Here is a 26,488-nt window from a genome sequence, read left to right as displayed (position 1 = left end):
AAACAGAAGAAGAATATAAGGGTAATGCAGTAAGTGATCTTCAAATTAAAAATAAAGGGCAGAGAACCATAACATTATTTTCAGACAAGATATTTTCTATCTGACAATCATCTTAAAGTTCTCATCCTACTAACTATGAGAACCATAGTGCCTTGGAATCATATAATATACTAGGTTGGAAGGGACCTATACAGATCATTGAGTCCAACTCCTGGGTCCACATAGGACCATCCAAAAATCAGACTATACATAGCAAAGGCTACTTGGACTCCAGCAAGCTCAGTGTTATGACCACCACCCAGGGGAGCCTGTTCCAGGGCCTTACCATTCTCTGATGAGACACCTTTTCCTGATATCCAACCTGAACTAATGTCACAGAGTTATCTAGATCAATCTATATACATGACAGTAGGCCAGTGGGCCCCTCCAGCCCCCAACTAATGGGAAGAGAAAGGGGAAAGGGGTAGGGAGATGGGAGCTGGGCTCAAGGAAACAAACAGAGCAAAACAAACAGAACAGCGGCAACAATTTAAGGAAGAAAACTTATTTTACTAACTGTGATGTCAAAATGCAAGATAACACAATATAATTCAATCTAATTGAAAAATGAGGCTAATAAATCAAGTGAAATAAAAGAGTTTTCCAAAGACCAAGAAGCCTGCTTTGAAATTGAAGGCACCACGGCTTGGAAGCACACCCACACCCGCTGCCAGGCAGTGTGAGAGAGAAAGAGTGTCACTTCCATGACGTATTTTCCTCTTTGACCATGAGGTCCTCTGGGACGTGTAGTTCTTTGTGCTCCACATGATGTCATGATGCGGAATACCAGTAGCAAAAATTACAAAACTATGAAACCACCCCTGAAAAAGGACTGCAAATTAGGAGATAATGGAAGAAGTACTCTTGCATCATAATTTTAACCTGTCCCTACTGAAGAAAGTAGACTTGGTTCAATAGTAATGTCTGAGCTAAGAAAATCTTCATTCAGGGCAGAACAGACAGCTGTCTCGGCTGTTATGCTCAGTAATTACGAAGCAGACACCATTTATTCCTGTTCCCACTCACTAAACAAATCTCCAGTGGCATTTAACAGGCAGACTTCAATTGTACCTATGAACAATGATGATGATTGGTCTTCTAGCTGAAAGACTCACTTTTCATATCCTCAGCACCATTTCTCTAAAGTAAGAAGTTTTCCCTGAGTTGTGCTATACAAATTTGAGCATGAGCTTGTACAGGAGTTCCTGTATTCACTCTCTGAATAATCCCACAAGTACTCACAAAAATCCAAATCTTTTTTTAGAAATTGCTTTCACTCTTCACAATACGCATGGCATGATTGCAACAGCTCTGATCCTTTTCCTTACAGAAGAGGATGTCGTGACCCCTTTTAGCTTTCTCACCACTCACACTGCTTCTCCATATCACTTCTCATGTTAGTTCAGGCCAGCACCCCCTCCGCATCTTTTCAGTGAGAGGCGGGGTTCACTGGGCATCTGGATTACATTCACAGAGACCACTCATTCTGGGGAGTTGCTGGACCTATCTGCTTTGCATACCTTGGCTAAATTGTTTTCACCCTTGTCATTTGCTGGCAGTGGGCATGGTGGGGATTCTTTAAAAGCCCTTATACCTTGTATAAGGGATGTTATTCATGGTTGGAAGAATTTTTAAGAAGGATAACATTCTGCTTATTGCAAAAATCAGAATATTCTTTTCAATATGAACCTGGATACTGACTTCTAGTTCTACTTACTTTCCACAAAAAAAATCTAATTGAAATTTAACACAGACTAATGTTCACATATTGATAGCACTGAGCAGTGAGTTTCATTCACTTTATTCCAGCTTTTAAAAAAAGTTTTGGGTTTAAATTCCATGCTCGTTAAGTGAATGCCATTCTGTTTTCACACATAGAAAGGAATACAAATGCGTGTGATTAAGTACAAATAGTTACTTATTTACCTAAGGCAGTTAAAGCACTGTAAGGTGTTAACCCCTCATCCTTTTTCATCACGTCTGCTGGAAATGGAGAATTATTAATGAGTTTGTTTTAGGATTTTACTGTGAATGCACTATCCAATATCATTAACATTATGGTTCATAAGTTTTTGAAATGTGGTCTAAGCATCTACAAAAGATGAAGGATTAGTACTGTAGACTAAACTCTCATGCTGTGACAAAATCCAAACCTCATAAAGCTACTATAGTTTCTGGCTTTCTATTGTCTGCAGTGGACACTGAAATCTTTAATATACACAGCAAATAAAGAAAGCTTCTCCAGCAGACATACAGTTCATATAGACAGCAAAGCCCCTTGCTTCTGACAGTGCAGTTAATGCTGGTCCTTAAAAAAGGTCTTCAAAAATGTGAAGGTCAAAGTCACAATATAGCTCAGTTAAATGGATTAATCTTTTCTTCATTAACTCTCTATTCATTATTTTGCAAGCATCACTCCTGGTCTCTCCAAACAGTTTTTCCTAATAGCCCTTTAATCTTCTCCCTCGGCATTTATTTATTCCAGGCCAGCACCATTGCCAGACTAGTACAAAACCAAGGAAATGGCATTCTTGGTAAACAGTCCATGTGGAATGGATTAGAGGGCTGCTTCACTCTCAGAGGTGCTCATCTAAATTAATCTGCAATTTGATATTAAAAAAGAACAGAAATAACAGTCTGTAATTGCAGTATTCTCTGCCCTGAAAGAACATGTTAATCCTGCCACAGCAATACAGCTATAGGAAAGAGTACCTCAAACTCAACATAAGATCTTAGTGTTCCTTTGCATATTTGTAAACAGGCCCAAAATTAAATCACTTCCCTACACTCTCCTTATTTCACCATTTTTTCTCTAATACCATCACCGTTACAACAACTGAGTACAACATATTACTCATTCCTTCATTTTTGATTTTCACTTGGTATACTGACACCCCTATTACAGTACTGAGATGCAAAACGATAACACTTTCTCAGCTGTAGCCAGCGCATTACAGATAAAACAAAATGACATTATTATGTGCCCTCAGGAGCAGTTACACACATTCACAAAAAGGCTACACTTATAAGACCTAATTCATCAAAAATGTGAGCTGGTATAAAATACAGATGGAACCATAGCCTGGAGCCATATCTCACTTGAGGAAGTCAAACCATGAGAGCAGTCTAATGCCTACCAGAAGGGAAGACTGGTCAGACTACTGGTTTTTAATTCAAGTTTATTTTGTTATCAACCTTGCCAAAGACAAAATTAAATCAACAGTTGAAATACACAAGGCAGCATGCTCAAAGATTGATTATGTCTGCTAATTTTGTTAAGCAATTCCAGTAACTCAGTGGTAAAGCATACAGTTTAGCTGGATGATAGTGCAGTCTGTCAACTTGGTCATTTCTGCCCTGTTTCTCAGGAATGCTACAGGATAAGCACCAAATCACTTCAAGTGAAAAGACTCCTCTGCATCCCTGTTTGCCTCTGGGAATTTCTTTTTCTCTCACATCCTGGACTACAACCTGTTTTCTGAATCTTTTCCTCCCACCTCTTCCAGCTGCCTCTGTGGGAAAGTGAAACGTAAAAGGTGATGTGACATTTGCTCTGATGGTAATCATATTTATCATCATCTGCTCCGGAAAGCAGATCTGCAGTCTTGGGTCTGTTGTTAGGTGAATGTTATTCACCCAGCCTCAAGGAGGATAGCTGAAAGAGGTCATAAATATGATGCCTAAGCAAGCCTTGGAACAACCAGCTAGCTTGTTCTGCTATGGTTGCTGGATCCTGCCTGTTGAGGTGATAAATAAAGCACATCAACACCTCAGAGGAAATTTTTCATATCTTCATGTGGGCTACTCAATGTAGCACTACAAATAGACATTAAGAGGTGGAAGCTGACACTGGCATTTTAGGAGCAGCATAAATATAGATGAGTAAGTAGAAGGAAAATAAAGAATAAAAGGAATGATAATTTAGAAGGGACATTTTCCCCCTTCGTTGTTGTTACCATAATGCAAAAAAGCGTGAGCAAGGAGGGAGCACAACTGAGTTGGGGATGGAAGAAACACCCTTCTCCCCAAAGGCCTCATCAGGCACTACTGGAAAAGAGTGAGAACAGAAGAGAGGAACAAAACAGATCTCATGGGAGAATTTTGGTGAACTCCCTCTTCCCTGCAAACACAGATAAAAATATACACACAGAGAATACCTGACTCCTACCCCACCTACACGTACACCCATGTTTCTGGCTAATCTCCAAGCTTCTCCCATATCCTTAAAAACCTGCAGTTCATGGGTTTATTTAGTAGAAGAGTGATGTAGACAAATTCAACCCAGCATCCAAACTGTCAAATACTCCCTAAACCGTCCTCAATCATAAGATAATTCTGTTCTGAATTCTCCTGCCCTGTCCCCAGATAAAATTATTTTATGTATCAAACATTAGTAGGTTTCTCTCTTTCTAAAATGGGTGGTCACTTCAAATTTAATCCCCTGCAAACATGACAGCATCAATTCAAAATTAAAAAAATATATATATTTAAAAGCCTGTCCTTGAGAAAAGAACAAACAATAAAAGATCAAGGCCAACACTTCTCATTTCTGTGTGTCTTCTTTTCTTCAAAGTCTCTTCATTCACAGTGCTAGAACTTCTTTAAAATCCATTCTAAAATACATTCACAAAACAGTGATTCATCTGGGAGAGCCAGTGGAATTACAATTGTGAAACATAACTCTGAATGGTTATGGTTGTGTAATATTACTGTACCATCACAGAGTTACAGAAGTTCAAATTGTAACTAATTGTGTACTGCACTGAATTGCTCCATCATAAAATGCTTCCAAGGAACATGTTATAAATTGTATAATTTATCTTTGTCATAACACACAATGCAGTGTTTACATTAATCTTGTACTCTGTACTTGAGAAGCCTTGGAAAAAAATCACTTGATACTACAGCAAACAAAATGAAGCTACTCTATTCATAATATGAGAAAACAAAACACATCCTTTGTAGTCCTATGAATTAGAGGGTGATTCTGCGTGTGCTACTGAAAGCTGTCATACACAGATGAAATCCACCATTACAAAACAGCAATAGTCCCAACAAAACAATTACTTTATTGTATTATAAAATTAAAATAAAAGTGAATTTGTGGAAATTTTCAGTTTACTTTAAGAATTACCATGAAAATTCCATTCATTAAAAAACAGTCTCAGGTGCAGACTGAAGGCATGCTTGATTTTTGTCAACTTATGTAACGAGGTTCAGCAAATTTAGTATTTGACTTTTCATATTGTAATCAGAGGCTTTTGAGCTATATTATTCATCATCTCACTTTCTGCCACTAATAGCAAAAATTACCCATAAAACCAAAAAACTAGATCAGAAATAGAATGTTAATTGGGCAGTTCAGAGAGACATACACAATCAACAAAAGGGAATAGTTTTAAAGAATTTAAGAATTCTCTGCAATGAACTAAGAGTCAAGACTTTCAAATAGTCAAGCAAAGTCTATTCTACATGCCAGAAATCCTCTAACAGCATTTGCTGCAAAACAATAGGAGGAGGGGGGGGGAGCTAAGGGAGAGGGAGGGGAAGTTTTAAAAAGTATTTTTAAACAGAACTGTTAAAGTTTAATAGACATGAAAACATAACACTCCTTCCCTGAAGTACAAAAAGCATCAAAGGGAATAACTGTTTCCACAGACCAATGGAAAAGAATGCCTCAACACCCCTCCTGTACCCGCAACATCAGCATACAGCATCTCAGTTCAGCTGAGGCATAAGTAATACAGACAGTCCAATGTGAAGAGCTGCCAGGCATGGCCTTCCCCTGCAGTTAACAAGGGACTCACACTTCCCCGTCAGCACCTGGTAAGCCTACAGAAACTGTGGGGTGGTAAGTTCCACCAATGTGTAACACAGCTGCTTTCTACAGACACTACTCCATAGCAGATGGGTACCAATGTATCCTGCAGAGAGATTTCATGGGTTACCACACAGACAAACTGAATTGCATTTCCCCCTCCATCTGCTCATTATCTGACTGTATTCAGTGCCATAAGGATTGTCTTACTAACTGATGCAGCTCCCTTGGATGTCGCAATGGTTCATCAACTCTTAAAGTGGCTAATCAGAAGCACAATTAATACACTACCTGAAAAAAAAATCTTTACTGATGTTTGGGCAGGATCCTGCCATCCCAAAGCTGTCAGGTTTCCAGACGATACAATGGGTTGCTTTGGATCCACATGGTTCAAACTGAGAGCTCAAACCTGGAAGCATCAGATACAGCTGGGAGACTTGAGTTGGGAAATTTGATAGGCAAAGTCACGTGATGAAACTCACATCTACAACCATCACTGGCAGCCCTCCTTCATCAGAAAACAGCCACAGTGATGAAAGGCAGATTACATAAGGAAGAGGCCTCTTTCAGAAGGTGGATTTTATCATTTGTTTATTAATAAAAGCTGATGAAGCCGTTTTATTCTACAAAGGCCAGGAAAAGTTTAAAGAAACAACAATCTTAGTATAGCCATAAGAAAGCAATGTTCTTAAAACTCTCCTAAGTGGTGATGAACGCAAAACACAATTTTTTTTTTTTTTTTCCATTGAGGTTACTACCTTAAAACCCCTACACAATTTTTGCCTTTTTTTCATGAAAACACAAATTCACATATATGTTCTTATTCACTTGCACAGAGACGGATATCATTTTTCTTATTGATGATTTGCTCTATATATGTAATGCCCCTTATTTAAGTAACATCACTGAAAAGCTTTATTCATCTCATCAGCCTATATATTGAAAAAGTGTTTTAAAAATGCCTGATGAATGTCAACATATTTTATACTCTTCCTTATCAGCTTAAGGTTGAATTATGATCACTACAGCAATTCACTAAATGCAGTGTACTGGACACGTTTATCTATGCCCCCAAAATAATTTGCAACAAAAAATTTCTATGACCCACTGACTGGTTAGAAAAATTATTTTATTTTTGAAATAATGCCTATGTAAACTTAGTAAGTAATTTAAATTGCTTTGATTTTCTAGTAATCAAAGGCAAAAATTGTGCAAAAAAGCTTCACTGTGTAATATGAGTCATTTCTTCCCTGTAATAAGCACTTCAACAAAACCAGGAGCAAGTAACCATAGAGACAGGTGTTTATATTTTAGTGCAGCAGCCTCTATTTTGCCCCCAGACAGTAACAATGAACTAACAGCGTGCTGTGGGCAATTTCCTATTTGTTTTTCTCTTGATAATCAGTTTTAATTTTTTAAATTTCCTGTGACTGGAAACAGCATCAGAGCATTTGGCCAGCAACAGGATCCCAATAGGCAGGAAAGCGATGTCCTTGCAGTGGACGTGTAGTTAGGAAAACTGCACAACAAACACAGGACTGAAAGGCTTATTCTAGTAATGAATATCAATACTCTTATGAAATAATATTTGAAGCCTGTCAATCATAACTGCTACCAATGTTTAACTGGATATTCCAGTAGTTAAGTTTTAAGACAATTCGCTCTAAAATACATTCTCCCAGCAGAGATTACATGTGAACTGAACTAAACATCTAGGATTCTAATAGCTTCATACACAGGACAGAATTCTGACTTTTCATATAGATATGTAAAATAATTTATTGTAAGGACAAATAGTTTTCACCTCATAATCCCTAGGCATAGTCAAAACTCAAAACTAAAGTTAACTGGATTTTTGTTTCATATTTGCTTAATGAGCATTTTTGCTACCAGTGGCATGTAATATTCACTATTTTTTTCCCCTCCACAGAATTACACTTTCTTCAATCACACAGTCTCTGAATTTTCTCATCTCATGCCGATTCTGTCTGTTCTGGCCTTCCATGTTGAGGTTCTCACTCCTGTTCGTGACTTGCACCCCCCACAACAGATTACTCACCATCAGGCACTATAAGGCATCTGTGCATGCTGACACAGGAGAACAGGAGCCACATATTCTGTTCTACCATCTGACCTTTGAGAACAACACAGCTTTCTGATCCTTAATTCATATAATGCTATGAAGTACACAGGTTATCTGAAACCACTGAGGCATTTCTAAACTTCCATCTTGTTTTCAGACTGCAGCACAAGACAAACTGACCTGATCAAGCTACTGAATAATCAAACAGTAAAACTAAACTGATTTTATAATTTCTCACTAGCTGAAGGTAGAATGCTTAATGTTAAAAACACTGAAAATAAGGTAAAAGAAAAAGATAATTGCAGTAAGTTAAACAATTTGTTTGTCCTGACTCATAGATTAACTTTTGGATGAGGATTATTATGGAATAAATTCATTTCGGCATAACTGAGCTAATGCCACAGTTAAAGACTAAACTGGCACTCAGCTATAGTAATATTTTCCTTAGTGACTGATTAAAAAACTCTAAACCAGGAGTTAGCTTAACCACTCACTATAAGATACCTAAAGGCTAGGTGATACCACCCAGCCTCATTACTTAATGCTTCAATATAATCAAAAAACAAGCCAGATGAACTGACTTTTGGAAGAGCCTCCTTTAGATGCAAAAGTAAACAGCTAATTACAGACAACTACAGACCTGCAAATTAGCTTTGATGAATTCTACTAAAAGTGTTTCTATTTTAAATCCTAAAACTAAGAAGCAAAAAGGTATCTAATGCAAGCAAACGTGACCAAAAAAAAAAGGAGGCAATATACAACTAAAAAGCATGGCAGAGCCTAATTTAGAGGATTGCAACCAAAGTACTCATCACAAGACAGAAACTCCTGCTCCACCTCCAGCTGCCTAAATTGCAGGAGCACAACTCCATTTATCTGCAGAGAAATGAGTATAGCAGCAAGTCCATGCTGCTTACATAAGCCTCCAATCATCTCCGTCCTTGCCTTTCTCACCTAGGGCAGAGAGATAGCAGCCACAGCAACCAAAGCACCTGTCAGAAAAAAGGCGATGATGACAATGGGCTGCCTGTATAGTACTAACACTGCCCAGCAACACCTGACGTGCTGAAAGCCATTGATTTCAGCTAATGAAGGAACCTGGACAGCAGTATTTAACAGAAGCAGCTCCTGTGATAGGGCTGGAGGTAGGTTAAACTTTAGTTCAGCTTGTTTATGGCTTCTGACTTGGAGGAATTCTGAAATCAATGAATAGCACTCTATGCTACTGAAAAAAAGTCCAGCACTTCTAGTCACAACTCCTTTAGTTTGTACACAAGTTTGCTGTGAATGTAACTGATTAAACAATAGTAATGTCAATGCTATTGCTTCTGACTTCCTTTAATTTCCTTTGTTAGCTGATATATGGAAAGAAAAACATTTCTATTAAATCCCCAGAAAAGCCATTTCTAATTTTTGCCATAATAATTCCAAAATAAGGTACAAAAATATTGGCATGAGTAATACAGATAATCCATTAATTTAGGTGCCACATTTTCATTTATACCTATTGTTTACTTGACAAAGTAATCAACACCAAACTTTTAATTTCAGTTGGAGACCAACTAGTATTCTTGAAAGTTATTCTTCAATTTCTATTTAAAATCTATTTCGTATAGGTTTAATACCATGTGCACAGTATTTTTCTGAGCATTATTCACATTATTTCACAGCGAGTTCTAACACAGGCCAACATTCTTCAGCTTAGAACATAATTTAGAATTCAAGTGTCCAATTATACTGTAAGAAACAAACAGACTTGGTCTAATTATCCCATAAAACTTTGCAAGTCAGTACAAGATGGTTTTAATGTCTGCATGTATGTTTTATAGAATGTAGACAGCCCAACACTACACAAATGGTCCTACAATTTTATAAGACCTCAGTCAGTAAGAAATTATGGCCTGTACTGCATTTTTCAGATATGAATTTCTATGGTAGAGATGTTATTAGCATTTGTTTAAAACTGTGAGAAGCAACAATAGTCTATAACACTAAAAACAATTACAATAGTATCGTGTCATAAGCTCTTCAGGCTTTTCTTCCCAGATAGCACCTATGTACAGAATACAATATGACTGCACTTTTATCCCCATTTCAATTCTTCCAGAAGAGTCATTTCAGTATTACAAACACCTACTGGAAGCCAACAGCATATGATAATATGATAATAAGAAATACCAACATACTATTTTGAAAAGAAAAGTACCTCAGACCCTGATTTCACCTGATTTATTTAATGTCTGTATTTCATGCCCCTTGCTTGCATATGAGTACTGAAGGTGATGGATATCAATATGTGCATTGCCTTCGAACTCCTCTGACTGAATCAATTTTCTTGTCAAATAGGACAAGCAATGACCATTACTCACAAGGTACAGGAGGCTGAAATTTTAAATAGACTCAACTAGCACAGAATAATTATTCAGTAGAAAACTTGAGCACTAGAAGACATAATGTCATGGCAACATCTCAGTTTAACTTTCCTTCTGGCATAACAAAGCACTTGGATGGATGCATCACTTTATTTTCTCACTTAGTGAAAAGGCAAGAATTTTCAGAAACTACCTTTTCTAAACCCCCAGGGAACCAGAGGAAGTAAATTTATAATTTGTTCTCAGAAGGTGTTAATTAGACATGACTTAACATTTTCAAATATCTTCTTAGCTCAGCTATACTTATACTGTTACAAACTGAGACTTAAGTGGATTCTACCTGCCTTACCCATAGATTTATCTCTGGTCCAAAATTTTGCATTTATCAAGGTTGAAAAGTTTGTTAGCACTTCAAATCCAAATGCTCTACAGAATTACTATTTGATGGTAAAGTTCAGTAGAATCATACAGCAATACATTGATTGATCCTGTGTACTCTAAAAGTTTTTAGTGCACTTAAATCAGGACCATAACCCATAGACAGTTTCTCTTCAATAAAGATATTTCATATACAATATCTTTAACATATGTTAATAGGCTTCTAAAGAGTGCTGTATTTTACTTCGATTGCCATTATGTCCATAGGCAATTATGTTCTTGGCAGAGTTAGAGTAATATTAATTGAAGCAATATTTTCCCTGGATTCAATAATCAAAAGAACAAATAAAATAATTCACAAAAATGGATTATTCCTTGATTAACATTCAACGAAACATGTAGGTAGCATATTAAAAAAACGGTCTAATTTAATAGCACACACACATTAAGGCTAATTCTATTCTAACATTATTTTATGAAGATTACTGTATATAATGCAAGTTCACATAGTTCAGCTACAATTCATCCCTATTCACATCAGTAGTGCAGCCAGCAGGCCCAGTAAAGTAACCTTTTCCCTTTAATCAGCACTTGTGAGACCACATCGACACCTCGTTTTGAGCTGAGTTGAGGTTGGGACTCCTTAGTACAAGAAAGACGTAGATATAATGGAGCTAGTCTAGCAGAAGACTACTGAAAAGGCTAGAGAGTCAGGATGAGTGACACAGATCTGTTGAGCTTTTACAGTCATTGAATCATAGAATCACCACGGTTGGAAAAGACCCACAGGATCACCCAGTCTAACCATCCACCCATCACCAATAGTTCTCAATAAACCATATCCCTCAATACAACATCCAAATGTTCTTTGAACACCTCCAGGGTCAGTGACTCCACCACCTCCCTGGGCAGCCCATTCCACATAAATATTCTGATTAGGTACTAGAGAAGCATATTTTTTGGATGATCAAATCCTGGAGCAGGTTTTTTTAGAGAGCTTGTGGAATCTCCATCTGTAGAGGAGTCTGTAGCTCGTGTGGACACAACTGTGGACAACTTAATCTAACAGGATCTGCCCTGGGCAGCAGGTTGGGCTACATGACTTCTGAAAGTCCCCTTCAAACCTAAACTAGTCTACAACACCATATATAGCATTAAAAAAAGCAATTCATTAAAGTGTAACTGCATTTAGCATAGAGTGCTAAAAGACATTAATTGTAAGCAAACACTCATTTGTTAAAATAACAATAAATGCAGTAACAATAAATGTTTCTATAGCTTCTATTTTATCTTTTCCCAACAGTGGTTATGCATAATCCTTTTTACCATACTTTTGTCCCATAGAGGAAGAGTAAAATGTCAGTGTGCAAATCAAGTAATCTGCATCCTCATTTATACATGTATAACACGATTCAGGACAGTGGAACAAACTCCACACAGCTATTCATTTTCTGAGGACAAACTCATCAGATATGCTTCAAAAATAAGTTCATAATATCCACAAAAATAACAATTTAAACCACCCAATGAAAGATATTAGAATATTCATCAATATGTGATTCGTTGCCCCTAGGTTATGACTGTGAGTGAAGCTTGTATTTCCATACACAAAGGCTGAGAAAACAAGCTTGTTACAAAAGTCATGCTGTTGGCCATCCATCTCTCTCCTTCTGCTATAATATTTTAATACCCATTGCTTTGCAAAGTTCATGCTGGCTATAATAGTAACTCATTAACTCTGCACTGTTCAAATGCTTGTACTGGTCACTAATTCCCCATTTGTGAGCTTCTTTGTCCTCATAACCACCTGCCTAATGGATATCTCTGAATAATCAATAGCTTGCAGCCAGAAATACTACTTCACAAAGGATTACTTTGGCTTTACATAAAATGAGAATATTTTATCAGAATCATCTTATTTCAGTAACTTTCCTAAATACTAATATTAATAATGCTCCAACTTTTACTATTAAAATTCTTTATATATGATGGCATAACAGCTTAGTTTGGCAGTGAACAAAAAGTGCTACCCACAATCTCAGAACAAACTGAAGAGCTAAGTAGAACTTGTCTATGGAGTCACCAGACCTTTCAGCAGTGAAAGGAAGAATAACACAGTGATTATATGCTCCCTGCAGTAGTGATAAAACTGTATTCTTAACAAGCGCCACAGATGTATTTTACTATGTATAAGACAAACTTGTTTTTATTTGTTTGTTTGTTTTACTGAAGACTAGAAACAATCAGTAAAATAATGCTAAAAAATGATGACTACTGAAACATTATGCAGGTTAATGCTCTCCCATATCATACCTACCAATACAAACTAGTTCAGCAACAACAGTAAATATATGATAACAGAATCATTTGTTTACCTATTAAGGAAAAAAATACAGCAAAGAAAGATTGCATTTTCATTCAGCTCACAGTAGGACATAATGCTCTCATTTAAATAAAGTAACCACACAGCCAAATATCCAGTCTTGTGAAAAGGCAATCCAAGTTCTATATCAATACATGCATCTCGAGACATTTAAAAAGATTATTGCTACTGTACACGCCAATCATTCTGCTTTTCATTCTTTAAATTAATACACTGAAACTATCTACTTCTTAGTAGGAACCCATTATTATGAATGTGTTAAACTTAGGTGGAGATTAACTATGCAGTAAAGTCACATATTTCTCGAGCCATCTTTTCTCTTTATATGCCATGATGCTGCTTGCAGCTAAGAATACTCACAGCAAAAGGAACTGAGAAGTTATAAAAGAAAGATCAGATGCCAATAGTATTTATTCATCTCAATTTTCTTGAGCATATATAGGTTAATTTGCAAATACTTACCTTAACTATGCCACGGATATGCATTTTTGCTATCATCTCTGCAGTGTAAAGAAACATCAGTAGGGTATCAAGAGCAAATGTCACATACTGGAGAGGAGGATAATGCTCAAAAGTCTTTGGAGTGTTCATACAAACAGAAATAACACTGATGATGGCACAGATTCGTAATAAAGAGTGCACCCACTGGAAAAGAAAAAAAGACATCTCGAGTTTGCATTAATGTTTAAAACGAGCTCAAATATTTATCCCCTCTAACTTGTACTGACACTTCTTGTAAACACACATTTGTGGCTTTCTTTTACATCACGATGCACATATTTAAGGTCCTAATCTTAAAAGTAAGCACTCTTGACTTTTTGAAATATACAAAACAAGTTATTAATTATGAAATAAGGGAGGCTGTATAATTCATAAACCAAGTATTTAGAGCCAGGAAACTGAGAGTAAAGATTCTATCCTTTCTATTTTGTAATCCTATTTATTTTAAAATGACAATTTGACTCACTTTATATGCTGACAAATGTGCTATTATTAGATGTTATAAGTTAAATACATTAAATAAAAATATTCATGGAAAAATTTTATTTCACATTTAGGTGAGTTAATTTTTCAGGTGTTTTTTTATTTAGATGAATTGATTTTATTTCAGTTAATTATTCGAAAAATGAACAGAGAGGCACAGGGATTAAAATCATCAGGATAAATATAGAAAAAGATTGTCACAGAAAACAACTTTTTCTATATCAGAATACACTTTTGTTCAAAACAAGTTTTGTTCCTGTAAGAGAACAGTTTATTTCTAAGGCTACTTAGGTCTCCGTCTCACAACAGTCATTATTAATAAGGCTATATTCAGTGCCAACCACACTGGGAGGTCTAATGAGAAAGCAGAATGTATCAGTGTAAGGGTTTAGCACTGGATTTTATTTTTGTGCTTTTAAATCAAGATACCGCTGAAACATCTTGAAGCCAGACAAGGGTAATGAATCAGAGTTGGTAGGGTCAAATCTTTCAGAAAAAAAAAGAAAAAAAAGAAAAAAAAGACACTTCAGCAAGCAAAAAATTACCAAAATACACAAAAAAGAAACCTGAGATATAAAAGTGAATTAAAACCAATTTGCAGAAAAAAATGATACAGTAATTTACACCAGTTCACACCTTCTGATATCAAGAAATGACCAGAACATTTATTTCATTTAATGCTCATCTAAATGTAATTAAATCTGACCTGAATCAAATACCTCTTTTGTTTGTATATTCTAGGCCTAAATTAATAATCCGAAAGTGAAAGGCATCTGATGCATAGCTTTGTGTCCCTTTTATACAATCTTTGTCTTAAACCTTGCATTAATTGAAAAGAAATGACATAAACAGCAAAGTTTTGCTCATATATAAAATTCTTGTCTGCCTTAGTAAAATTTTAATATTGTACATACTGAGCAATAGGCACCTAGTTTAGCAATATGACGAGAAAAAAGCTGAATACTGTGCACTAAGAAACACATGTAAATAACCCTGCATATATTCCTGCAATAACATTTTGAGCTAATTAGAAAATTCAATTTGAACATTCTTTTTTAAACTATTTACCATGAATAATTAATTGTATTGTAAACGATTTACATGTTAAGAGTTGGGAGCAAAGCAAGATGGATCTGAGATCCATAATGCAGTGGATGTGATAGTTTCATTAAAAAAAAGTAATCCCAACAACAGGTATTTATTTTAGGATATTATTTCACAGAATATATGTATTATTTCACAGAATAAAATTTTCCTCTAGGAGAAGCACAGAAATGCCTTCCCTATGAAACCAGAAATCATTCAAAAAACATAGGAATCCCATATGCACACTGACTGTTGAAGTACGTGATCATAACAACCATATTTATGTGGCAAAGGCATTCTCTTAATCCTGTGCATACTGCTAATAGCTCTTTTCATAATGAAACAATCTCCTGTTTCAAGTCACCAGACAATTTCACACTTACCTATTGTGTAGGGCACATTGTAGGTCAAATTGTACTAGAAAAATATGAGCTGTACTTGAAAATAAACAGTCTAAACACACTTCTGTATTCATGAGAGTTGTAAAAAAAGGAAATTTGAAAGTCAAAGCTATCAACTGGTTACCACTTCAACAATGAAATGCTCTTTTTGACATTCTCTTCAAAAGCTCATTTTGCAAACTTCACTTCTACTTGTAACAAATATGTAGGAAACAGAGACATCAAAAAGGTGGCTGTGTAAAATAGCAATCGGTATATCAAAGAATCACAAAATTGTAGGGGTTGGAATGGACCATCAAGTCCAAACTCCCTTGCAAAGCAGTCTCCCTACATCAGGCTGCACAGGTAGGTGTCCAGGAGGATCTTGAATATCTCCAGAGGAGAATCCACAACCTGCCTGGGTAGCCTGCTTCACCCTCACCATAAAGAAGCTCTTTTTTACATATTTGTATGGAACTTCCTATGTTCCAGTTTATGGCCATTTCCCTTTGTCCTGTCCCTGCACATCACTGAAAAGAGGTTGGCCATGTCACTTTGCCTCCCACACTTAAGATATCTATGAACATTAAAGATCCCCTTCCAGCCTTTTTTTTTCTCAGGGCTGTACAGACTCAGCTTGATGGATTTGGTTGTTATTTGATCATCCCCATCACCTCTGTGTGGAAAACCAGCCTTTTGAAATAATTTCTACGTTTTTGCAAAAAAAATAAGAATAAAAATAATAACAAATAGAACTTGCAGGTTAGCAGCTATAACTCAATGACTGTTTCTGACTACTATTTCAGAACTTTTCTTAGAAGTCATACTTCGACAATATAAGTTGCATTTAACTTACAATTAATAACCCTGGAAAAAGATACTTACTGGCTTGTTAATCCACAGAATATCTGCATTGTCTGACAAAGATTCATCGGGACCAAAATCTGTTACTGGCTGGGCTTCCACCCTTGAACTCTGTTTCCTTTTCAGCATCCTGAAGTTAACTTTTGTTATCTATGATCATGAAATGTCCTTGGGGAGAAAAAAAGAAAAAAGACATCAATTCACCAAAACTATTTTATAATGCATTTTTGAGCAGTTTTATAACTAAGCTAAAGCACTGTCACAGAATCACAGAATCACAGAAGTTGGAAGAGATCTCAAGGGATCGTTGATTCCAACCTCCCTGCTAGAGCAGGTACCCTACAATAGGTCGCACAAGTTGGCATCTACATCGATCTTGAATATCTCCATACAAGGAGACTCCACAACCTCTCTGAGCAGCCTGCTCCAGTGCTTCTACACCCTTACTGTAAAGAAGTTCTTCCACATGTTAGTACGGAACTTCCTATGTTCAAGTTTCAGGCCATTACTCCTTGTGCTACACACCACTGAGAAGAGCCTGGACTCATCCATTTGCTTCCCACCTCCCTTTAAATATTTATAAATATTTATTTGATCCCCTTTCAGTTTTCTTCTCCCCAGGCTGAAGAGACCTAGATTACCTAGCCTTTCCTCATGGGAGATCTCCAGGCCCATAATTATCTTTGTGACCCTCCACTGGACTCCCTGTAGGGGGTTTCCTGTTGTTTTTGAACAGAGGAGCCCAGAACTGGATACATTAGTCTAAATGTGTCTTCATCAGGGTAGGGTAAAAGGGGGAATCACCTGCTGGACACACTCTTTTTATGGCATCCCAGGATACCACTGGCCTTTTAGGCCACAAGGGCACACTGCTGGCTCATGGCCAACCTGCTGTCCACCAGGACCCCTAGGTCCTCCCCAGAGATCATCTCCAGCAAGTCATCCCCTAACCTGTAGTGATGCACAGGGTTATTCCTTCCTAGGTGAAAGACTCTATACTTGCTCTTATTAAACCTCATCTGATTCCTCTCTGCCCAGCTCTCCAGTCTGTCCAGGTCTTGTTGAATGGTAACATAACCTTCAGGTGCACAGACCAATCCTCCCAGCTGTGTATCATCAGCAAACTTGCTGAGGGTGGATTCTATCCCTTCAATCAGCTCACTGATAAAGATGCTGAACAAGACCAAACCCAGAACCAGCCCTTGGGGAACACTACTAGTTACAGGCCTCCAGATGGACTTTGCACTGCTGATGACAACTCTTCTTTGAGCTCATTCAGTCAGCCAGTTTTCAACCCACCTCACCATCCACCAATCTATCCCACATTTTCTAAGTTTCATAACAAGGATGTTGCAAGATTTTAGTTTCATGCCAAACAGATTTTGTATTTATTAACAGGACCTTCATTTTAATAAAAAAAATTTTGCCTATATAAATCAGTGACGACTCTCAGTTTATGCCAATTTACTTGAAAGTATGCAGCTCACACAATTACAAGAAACCTAGCAGCACTGTCAGAAAATTCAGACTAATATGCGAAGGCGGCTATTACTGTGAACTTAAATCCAAAGTAATCATTGGATGGATTTAACCTGAAGCCATTTAATTTTATGGTGACACTTCCATTTATTATACTAGGCTAAGATAAAGCCCAATAAGCCGAAGGCAAACAGGTGATCTTAAGTAGCAAACAGATGTTATTGTTCTTTACTGAAATCAAAAGAGTCTTTCTGCTATGTACTTTTATTATTAGTATGCATTTTTCTAATTCTTTAATGTTAGTAGTGCTAGTAAGCTAACAGTGGGAAAGTTGGCTGTCTTTGGGGCTTATGTTGATACATGGGGGCAGAGAGCAAAACGTGCTGTTTCCACAAGATTAGGCAGAGTTTGGACATTCCTGCTGGGGTGGCACAGAGGCTGAGCCTTCTGCAGGCCTCAGCGAAGCAAGAAGTGACCACTACAAGCCACAAGTGCAGAAGGAAACCTAGATATTAGTATCAGCTTTCCCCCAGATAACATGCATCCCCAAATCTGAATAGACGCTAAGAGATGATGCATTCTCCCAAGAAATCACAGCCTACCCAGAAGGGAGCACAGAGCTTACACAGAAACTGTCTTTCATGAAATTCAGTCCCTTAGGAATGGTTTTTCAGGAAGGTGAAGGGAAAGGAGAAAGCAAGATCTTGAGACCTGTTATAGACCTTTACCCCGGGCCAAACCTGGCTTGTAGGTGACACTAGACTTCCAAAAAGATTGTCAGCACTAACTAATACAAAATACAAGAAAGCTACAAGTTGTCCATCAAGTATCACAAGGTATGGTCATGACTGCAGCAGGAATGCCAAAGAAACTGTCCTTGGTGAGCTGGAAGAAGTAGTGAGTTCAAACCTACAGAAGTGCTCATATGGTTGGCCTCAACTCGCCTTTTCACCACACAGATTACTGGTTCTCACCCACTTGGCATCCATACACTTCTGGCTATCTCTTCACTATTACGACAAGCATCACCAAATCATGTTCTTTCAGCTTCTTCTGAATCTATCCCACTCTATTTTTCCTTTTTTTTTTTTTTTTCTTTTTTTTCAGGTTTGCTCCATTCTAGGAAGAGTGCTTTGTGCTTTTTCAGATTATGTCTCTCCATATGTGAAGTCCTACTTGAAAGCCTTTCTGAGGTTTTTGGATTACTCTCCTTCATAGCTGCTAGTAAACTAAAACTCCTGGCCATGGTAACTATATGATCCACATGATCAGCCCATCTGCATCTTTCTCATATTTGCTGTTTAACAGTTAAAAACCTGGACCACTAGCTAAAAGTCTAGACTATCGGTCTCAGTCTACATAGACCATAACAAGTAGGGTCTTCAGCTGAAGGGGCTGAAATTATACAGTTCTGGGACGTTGGGCTTTTGTTTGTTTTGTAGTTTGTTTTTTGTCCTTTCCCCCCACCCCCCTTTTCTTTTTTTTAATGAAACAGAAACTACGTAACGGTACAAAATAAAGGACAACTTCTGACATCTTTATTCATGTTGGACACATACAAATCACACTCACTAGTAAATAAAGGATCAATAAGATAAGTACAGTCAATAAGAGAATCATGAAAGAAGTCAGGATTTGAAAAATGAGCAATTGTTTTAAAGAGGACACTCCTTAAAGTGTCCATTTGGGAAAGAAAGGAAATAATTACCAACTGGCCATTAGAGAGGATCTATTGTTTTTATGTTTTTCTTAGAATTGCTCATTTAGAAATCTGATGGGTAGGAAGACATGCCACATCCTTCTAAAGAAATCCCCATCTACCCTTACGCAGAGTGAAAACTTTCAATTCACATACTTAAATGTTATAACTAAAGGGATCAGAATTCTTTATAAGAAGTGGCCTTGAATAAATAAACTGCCATGCATATAAAACCAGCAGAAGAGAGGAAACATTTATGGAATATAAGAACATCTTGACTTAACTCTTGGACTGCAATCCATTTTGCACCTTTTCCTGTAAGTGGGAACTAAAATAAAGATGAATGGGAGGAAGGGAGCTGTTCAGAAACTCCATCGAACACGCACCATGCAGTGAGCACCACACCAAGCTGTGCTAATGGGGAGGCTGTAGTTCTCCCAAACCCTGACTATAAATCCACCCCTGCAGTTCCCACATTGATTCCGACATACATCGTTAGGTCCTTCTTTGATCACAACCTGTTACTAACATGAAAGGCCTAATAAATTCTCTGGGATGTATTTCTAGCTCCAGACTTTTAAAAAAAGGGTGCATGGAAAAGACAGGTTTTGAGACAAGAAAATATTATGGAATTCTGGGGTTACATTCACTTCAGACTTCTTTGGACCATTTTCTTTACAACAACAATGAAAATCCGTAGCACAGATGCCAACCTTCTCAGGCAGGAATGAAGCCTATTTGCTTTTGAAACTCTTCTCTATTTTTAGAAAGAAAAGCAAATTAAAGGAAGAGAACAAAACAGAATATGATTCACTCACTGTGCCCCCTCTGATCCATGTGGTCAGCCTGTTCTCCTTCTCACGAACAACCTTTTACTCCACCTGAGAACTAAATTTAATCGTACACTAGATTTATCAGCATTACACTAAATTTGCAGCTTCTGCTGAAATGAAACTACACTAACACAACAAAGTGTTTTATATATATGTACATATATAAAATAAACACTGTAAATTTAACACTGACTGTGCATGTACGTAAAGAAAAGTTCTGAAGAGAGTTTAATCCTAGTTTGTGATATCCACACTAACTGTAAGACACTTCTGCTGATGGAAGTTTGCACTTCTACAAAAATCAAAAGACAAATTAACAAAAGTAGCTGATCCTACCCAACATCAAAACTTGAGAACACCATGTCTTGCTTACCAAAAAAGAAAGTTTGCTGTATATAGCATATTATGCTCAAGTTCCTACTACAAACTCAGGGAAATATGCTTATAAATATTCTCTGATAGAAAGAAAGCAGATGAAAAATGACTTCACATAAAATAAACAGAAAAATAAAGCAGATATTCCTATCTAAGATTTATGGAGAGAGTTCAAAGATAAGACAAATCCTTGGAATCAGCAGTGTCTGCTTTCCAACATATTTCTGTCTCACAGTTTGTTGACTTTGTCACCTGAGTGCGCAGCCTGAAGTTGAAGTCCTATGGCTGGTCATTTTCAAGAGCACTCTTCAATGCAAATTCTCTCTTGTTTGAAGATGTGAGCTCCAATTCAACTCTTCGCAGATTCAGAACACACAAAGAGTTCACTTAAACTTACAATAGAATAATTATCTTTTAACTTCTTACTATCTATAGAAGCTGAAATGTACCAAATATAAAATGGATGACAGGAAGAGGACATGAACACCCATATATATAGCATGATGATAAAACATTTTTTCATATTATATTAAAAACAAGCAAAGAAACAAAAAAACACACAGGACGAAGGAAGAAATTGTTCTTAGCTACGCATTATGTGGTTAAAGAAAAGATAGACATTTTCCTTCTGTCCATAGACATCTTTCCCTCCTAGTAAATTTTCCCTCTTCCTCCACTAGCTTTTCCCTCCATGACTGCTATTGGGCACAGTTGAAAGTACAAGATATTTCAAGGTTTGTTTTCATGTACCAGAGCATTTGAAGTGAGACAATTACATATATGGCAGCACAGATACACTTCAGTTTAGAAGGGTAAAGATGGAATTCCAAAGGATACAATCATATGACACATTACACTCCGGATGTTATTAACACATAACTGGTTTCAAAGAAAAGTTTGTGTTCATGATGTTTATCTTTGTGTGGTATTATTATTCCTTGTGATTAACTGTACCAAAAAATCTCATTATTTTACATGCAGCAGACTGTTAAAAGATTGAAAAAAAAAAAAAAAAAAAGTGAAGGAAAGTGAAGGAAATATCTGAAAAACCCCTTTAATTTCACATCATTTGGTAAGAAAGAAGTGACAGTTTGAACCCACTAACAGAACTGCAGACCAAAACTCTCTCTCTGGGGTTCAACAATCAAGGAAAGTTTAACATTGGCTTGAGGCTGCTAGTGTTGCACACGGAGAGCTTAGCTTGAAAAAAAAAAAGGCAACCAGGCTTTAGTACTTTCCTCCTGACATTTTCCTGTGTTGTTTCTGTCAAAGGACAATGTTCATGCCATACTTAGTTCTTAAATTTAAGTTCTTAATTCCAGACATAGACAAAATGATTCGGACCACTCAGCAGGCAGAATCAAATATCAAACTGCATATAAATGCAGTCCTCACACGGCCAAGATGTAAGCCTACCATCACCATTATGCCACGTCATGTGACAAATTCCTTTCACAGGAAACCTTCTGACCATTAAAAGACACAATTCTGGAGAACCTACATGTATCCACCCAGACAATGGCCATCATAATTTAATTAAAAATGTTGTGTTTTCACATTTTTCAATTAAGAAACCAATAAAAACAAAACTGAAGATGATATTTCAGATGCTGTGGTTGTAATGATGACCAATGGTGGCACAGAAGTTACATGTGGAGATTATACTGATGGCAGTGTATTCCCTCTATGGATCCACAGTGTGATTTAACAACTAGATTATTTCAAATGTTCACTTCAAGTACAGACCACCCACCTATCACTTGCTGTCCCAAGATTAGTCTACTGCAGTCTAGTCTATACGAAAACCCCTTAAAGGACAAAGTTGATGAAGAAATGCAGCAATGAGCTGTCAAGAGTCATACTAGAAAAAAAGAAAATTAAAGAGCTATGTTCTGGGATTTGCTTTTGTGGTCTGTTCTTCTCTAGATAGAAATCACATTATATGTATGAAAGCAAGGGGACAGGGAGCAAGTTATTCTTTGAGAGGATTCAGGGAGCAACCCATCCTTTTTAAAGCAGCCCACATGTCATAATCTCCTATGAATACTGCAGGAGATATGTTTTGCAGGATTTTAAAAGAAGGCCTGAGGGCACCCTTCCCAGTATGATGAAGGGGTGGAAAGGAGTTTCTCTGTAGGCAGAAGGCTGGCAGCACGCTGGCTTAAGTGATTATTTTAATGTTGCTGGGATTTAGTTGTACCACTAATTATGCTCTATTGAGCCTACAACTTTGTGTACACATCTTTTCACTATTTAAATTGAAATACATTAAAATATAATAAGTAGTGATTATATTCCTTCAGCACTGTTACAATTCTTACTAAAGTAATTATTTAAAAAATCGGAATGAATTTCCCTTTCCAAATTCTTCCCGTTGTTTTAGGATCTGCCAGAAAAACAGCCACCTCCCATGTATTTTAAGTGTGAAATTCTTAAAATACTATCAAGACTCTTCCATCCTCTTATATTTTCTTTATGACAAACAAACTGACCTGTGATACTTGATCTCATTGCTGCAATAGAGTTCTTGCATGTTGCAGCCACAGACTTTGGAAACCTATTGCCATCTTCATAAACACAATGACTGAATGTCGTGCTCCAGGAATAAAAGGGCAAAGTTGTAAAGGTTTTATTTTGGGGGAAAAAAAAATAATATATATATTAAATGGAAAGAAGAAACCACAACATCACAGGCTAAATCAGGTTGGAAGGAATCACGGTGTCTCTAGTCTAATCTTCTGCTCAAGTGTGGTCAAATGCGATGTCAGCCCATATTTGTACAGTCCTGAAAACCACCAAGGATGGAGACTGCTCAGTTTCTTTGGGCATCTTTTTCAACTGCTTAAGGATCCTCACAGAGGGGGAAAAGGGATGCAAGATGAGTATATCACAGATAGATCCGAGAAAATAAAGGAAGGGAAAATAGATAAATCAGTAGAAACAAAACAGTTTGAAACCATAGCCCTTCAACCCATAATGTTCATATTAGTCTGATTTTTTTGCTCTTTACTTCCAAAAAGATTTCAAGCTCAATACCTATGGGAAAACCATGTCATTCTCAAACTGTGGAAATACTGCATTGGTAAAACAGCAAAAATAGGTTGATTTCATGAATACATTGACTCTGTTTAACTCATAAACACATAAAATATCTTGTTTTCAACTGCCTGAATTCCTCAATAACATTGAGGGGAACCCCAAATTCCAGAAGCCACTAACAGTTCTAACTCATCATGATAAATATCCAAGAAGGCATTCTCATCCTGAAAATTCATTGACTTCCCACTTCTTCCTGAGTTTGGTCCTATAGCCCAACACCTATATCAAAGCTTAGCATTTCTTTCTTTGGAAGAAGGATTTAAGGCCTGAAAACCTACACGGTTCAAGACATGGGTTGGAATGAATACCACACAGCTCCACATGGTGCTTATGGTGACGTCAGTGTCCAAAAGGAAGGAAGTCAAAACAGTTTGGATGTTAGAAACTGGTATTCTCGGGTGTATCTCAAATGTGAATGAGCTTTGGTAGACCAAGCTTTAGAATGAAATAAAATATATGACAAAAATACGACCATGAGTCTATACTTCAATGCTGTTGATTGCCATGGCTTTAAAATTTCATTTTAAAAATAATGCACCTAGTTGAAGCAATTAAAGTATTCCCTCAGCTGTTCCTAAATGCTCCTAGGGGTACCCTTATGGACTTGCAGCAGCCTTCTAGAAGCCCAGTAGACCAGCTCAAAGATGTTTTTTTAATCCATCCACAGATGTTTTATAATTTTGTGATTTACACAGAAAGAAAAAAAATAGTTCATAGTTAATATGTATTACTTCCTTTTTTGGTTGCTTAGGGGGTTGGAGGGACATGGTGGCTGTAGAAGGAAATAAATAGAGGGAAAATGAAATGGGAAGTTGAGATGTCACATCAAAAAACAAAGACCTAAAGAGCATTTAGTTAGCATTATGTCACTGTGAATATTTTCTTGTTGAGAGACTCAGAATGTAACACTACAACTGAAGAAAGCACAGCTAACTTAAAGGCTGATGAGAAACTAAAGACCATTGGAAATCCCAGCTCTTCCTAGAATGGTGCTTTTGACATCAGGAGTGCTAAAACATAAAGATGCGAACACCAAACCCCAAAGATGCCTTTCTCCACTGGACCAACCCCAAACACCGACCACTGACTGCAGGAAGGCGCACTTCAGCTCAGCCTCTCTCCATCCACCCCTCACCCGGCGGCTGACGAAGCCCAGCAAAGCGGGCCCCATGCCGGGCTCAGCGCGAACCACGCACCCGGCCTGCACAGTGCCGGCACCCAGGGCCCAGATACATTCGTTGCCCCGCAGGCCGACAGCGAGCAGCCGCCCTCCCACTCCTCCCTGGCTCTGGCCCCCTCCCACCGCGGGGCTCGGCAGGACGCGGCCCCAGCGATACCCGGAGCCTCTGCCGGGCCTCTCATCGCTCGTTCCGCCGGCGGCCTGGGAAGCGCGGCGGATGGCAGCGGCGCTGGTTGCGCGGGGAACCGGGGATGGAGCGGGGAGGAGCCGGGGGACACCGTACCGAGCCAGCACCGCGCTGAGAGCCGCGCCCGATGCCTCCAACCTACCGCCAGCATCCGCCTTCATGGCGCGCTCGGGAGGGGCCGGCCCCGACCCCCGCGGGTGTGTGAGATGCTTAGCGGTGTTTCGGCGGCGGAGAGGGGGGGAGCGGAGCGGAGAGGAGCCGGGCGGCCGCCCTCGGTCTCTCGGCAACGGCGGCGGGTGGGGCGGCCTGCGGGCCCCGAGGAGCGGCCGAGGAGGGGACCGGACCAACCCAGTGCAACATACGCACAGCCAGGCCAAATAAATAAATAAATAAATAAAATCCACCCCAGGTTCTGAATCCTCCGGGTTTATGAGGCTCGGAGTAAAGTGATTTGGGAGCCGCAGGGTGAGCTGAGGCCGCCGATGACTTCAAACAGAGCCATCACGCAGCGAGAAAGCAGAATGCAGCCCTGGGAGCGCATCCTGGGGTTGGCACATCTGAGGCAGCTGTCACTGCCAGTGCCTCTACTCGGCCCCCAGCATCAGACTGAGAGTGTAGGGTGCTCTTGGGAATGAATGTGTCGGTTCACTGAGGCCTAAAATAGCTATGAGTGAATGGAGAGCCTGATATCACCTGTTGTAAAGGAATACCTTAAAGAAATACTTGGAAAACTACCCCTGTCACTGAAGTCACCACGTTTCGGCCTGTATTTTTATCTTCTTGTGAGAAAAAGAAAAACAATAATAATAATAATAATAAAAGTGAATTTCAATGAATCACGCTTTAAATGATTCCAGTTGGTAGCCTTCTGAGCCTGTAAAATTAGCAAAATCAAAGAGATAATCCTGCAAATGCAGTTGCTGTGATAGCCTTAAAGATGTGGAATAGGATTTGAAAAACGAAACCCTTAGCAAAATACTGCAGAAAACAGAAGGGAAACATAGGGCATAAATTGCATTAAGTTCTGTTAGATTGTATCTATGTGACTGTTACAATAAAAAGCTAATAAGACTGTCAGGGAACTGGCCTGAGGTTTGTGGGTGCAGTTCTGTCAGCGCTTGTGTTCTGTGTTAACAGCATTAGCAATTCCAGTGAATCTGAGTACCTAATTACAGTGTTTGCAGAACTAGTGCCTCTAATAGTAAATGACCAGCTCATACAGAAAAAAAAAGATAAAATGAAGAGGAAA

The 26,488-nt window shown here is 38.1% G+C and overlaps 1 protein-coding gene across 4 annotated transcripts in view; it reads right to left on the bottom strand.

Annotated features, from left to right (window-relative positions):
- The window catches only part of NALCN (sodium leak channel, non-selective), a 197,096-nt gene extending 171,608 nt beyond the window's left edge, over window positions 1-25,488 (bottom strand). For 2 of the 4 annotated variants that reach the window (XM_015851496.3, XM_015851499.3), the window contains exons 1-3: window positions 25,382-25,488; window positions 16,409-16,555; window positions 13,536-13,718 (exon numbers count right to left, since the gene is read on the bottom strand). In XM_015851496.3, coding sequence (XP_015706982.2) covers window positions 13,536-13,718; window positions 16,409-16,516 — 291 coding nt within the window. In that variant the 5' untranslated portion in view covers window positions 16,517-16,555; window positions 25,382-25,488. Of the gene's footprint in view, window positions 1-13,535; window positions 13,719-16,408; window positions 16,556-25,209 lie in introns of all 4 variants that reach the window. The other 2 variants (XM_085552963.1, XM_015851497.2) reach the window with 2 other exon arrangements.
- Window positions 25,489-26,488: the final 1,000 nt, after the last annotated feature.

The sequence above is a fragment of the Coturnix japonica genome, chromosome 1 (genome assembly GCF_054131305.1).
Source record: "Coturnix japonica strain WE chromosome 1, WE-NBRP24, whole genome shotgun sequence".
In the NCBI taxonomy this organism is placed as follows: Eukaryota; Metazoa; Chordata; class Aves; order Galliformes; family Phasianidae; genus Coturnix; species Coturnix japonica.
Note: the sequence above shows the minus strand (reverse complement) of the source record. Positions and strands in the feature narration are given on the sequence as shown.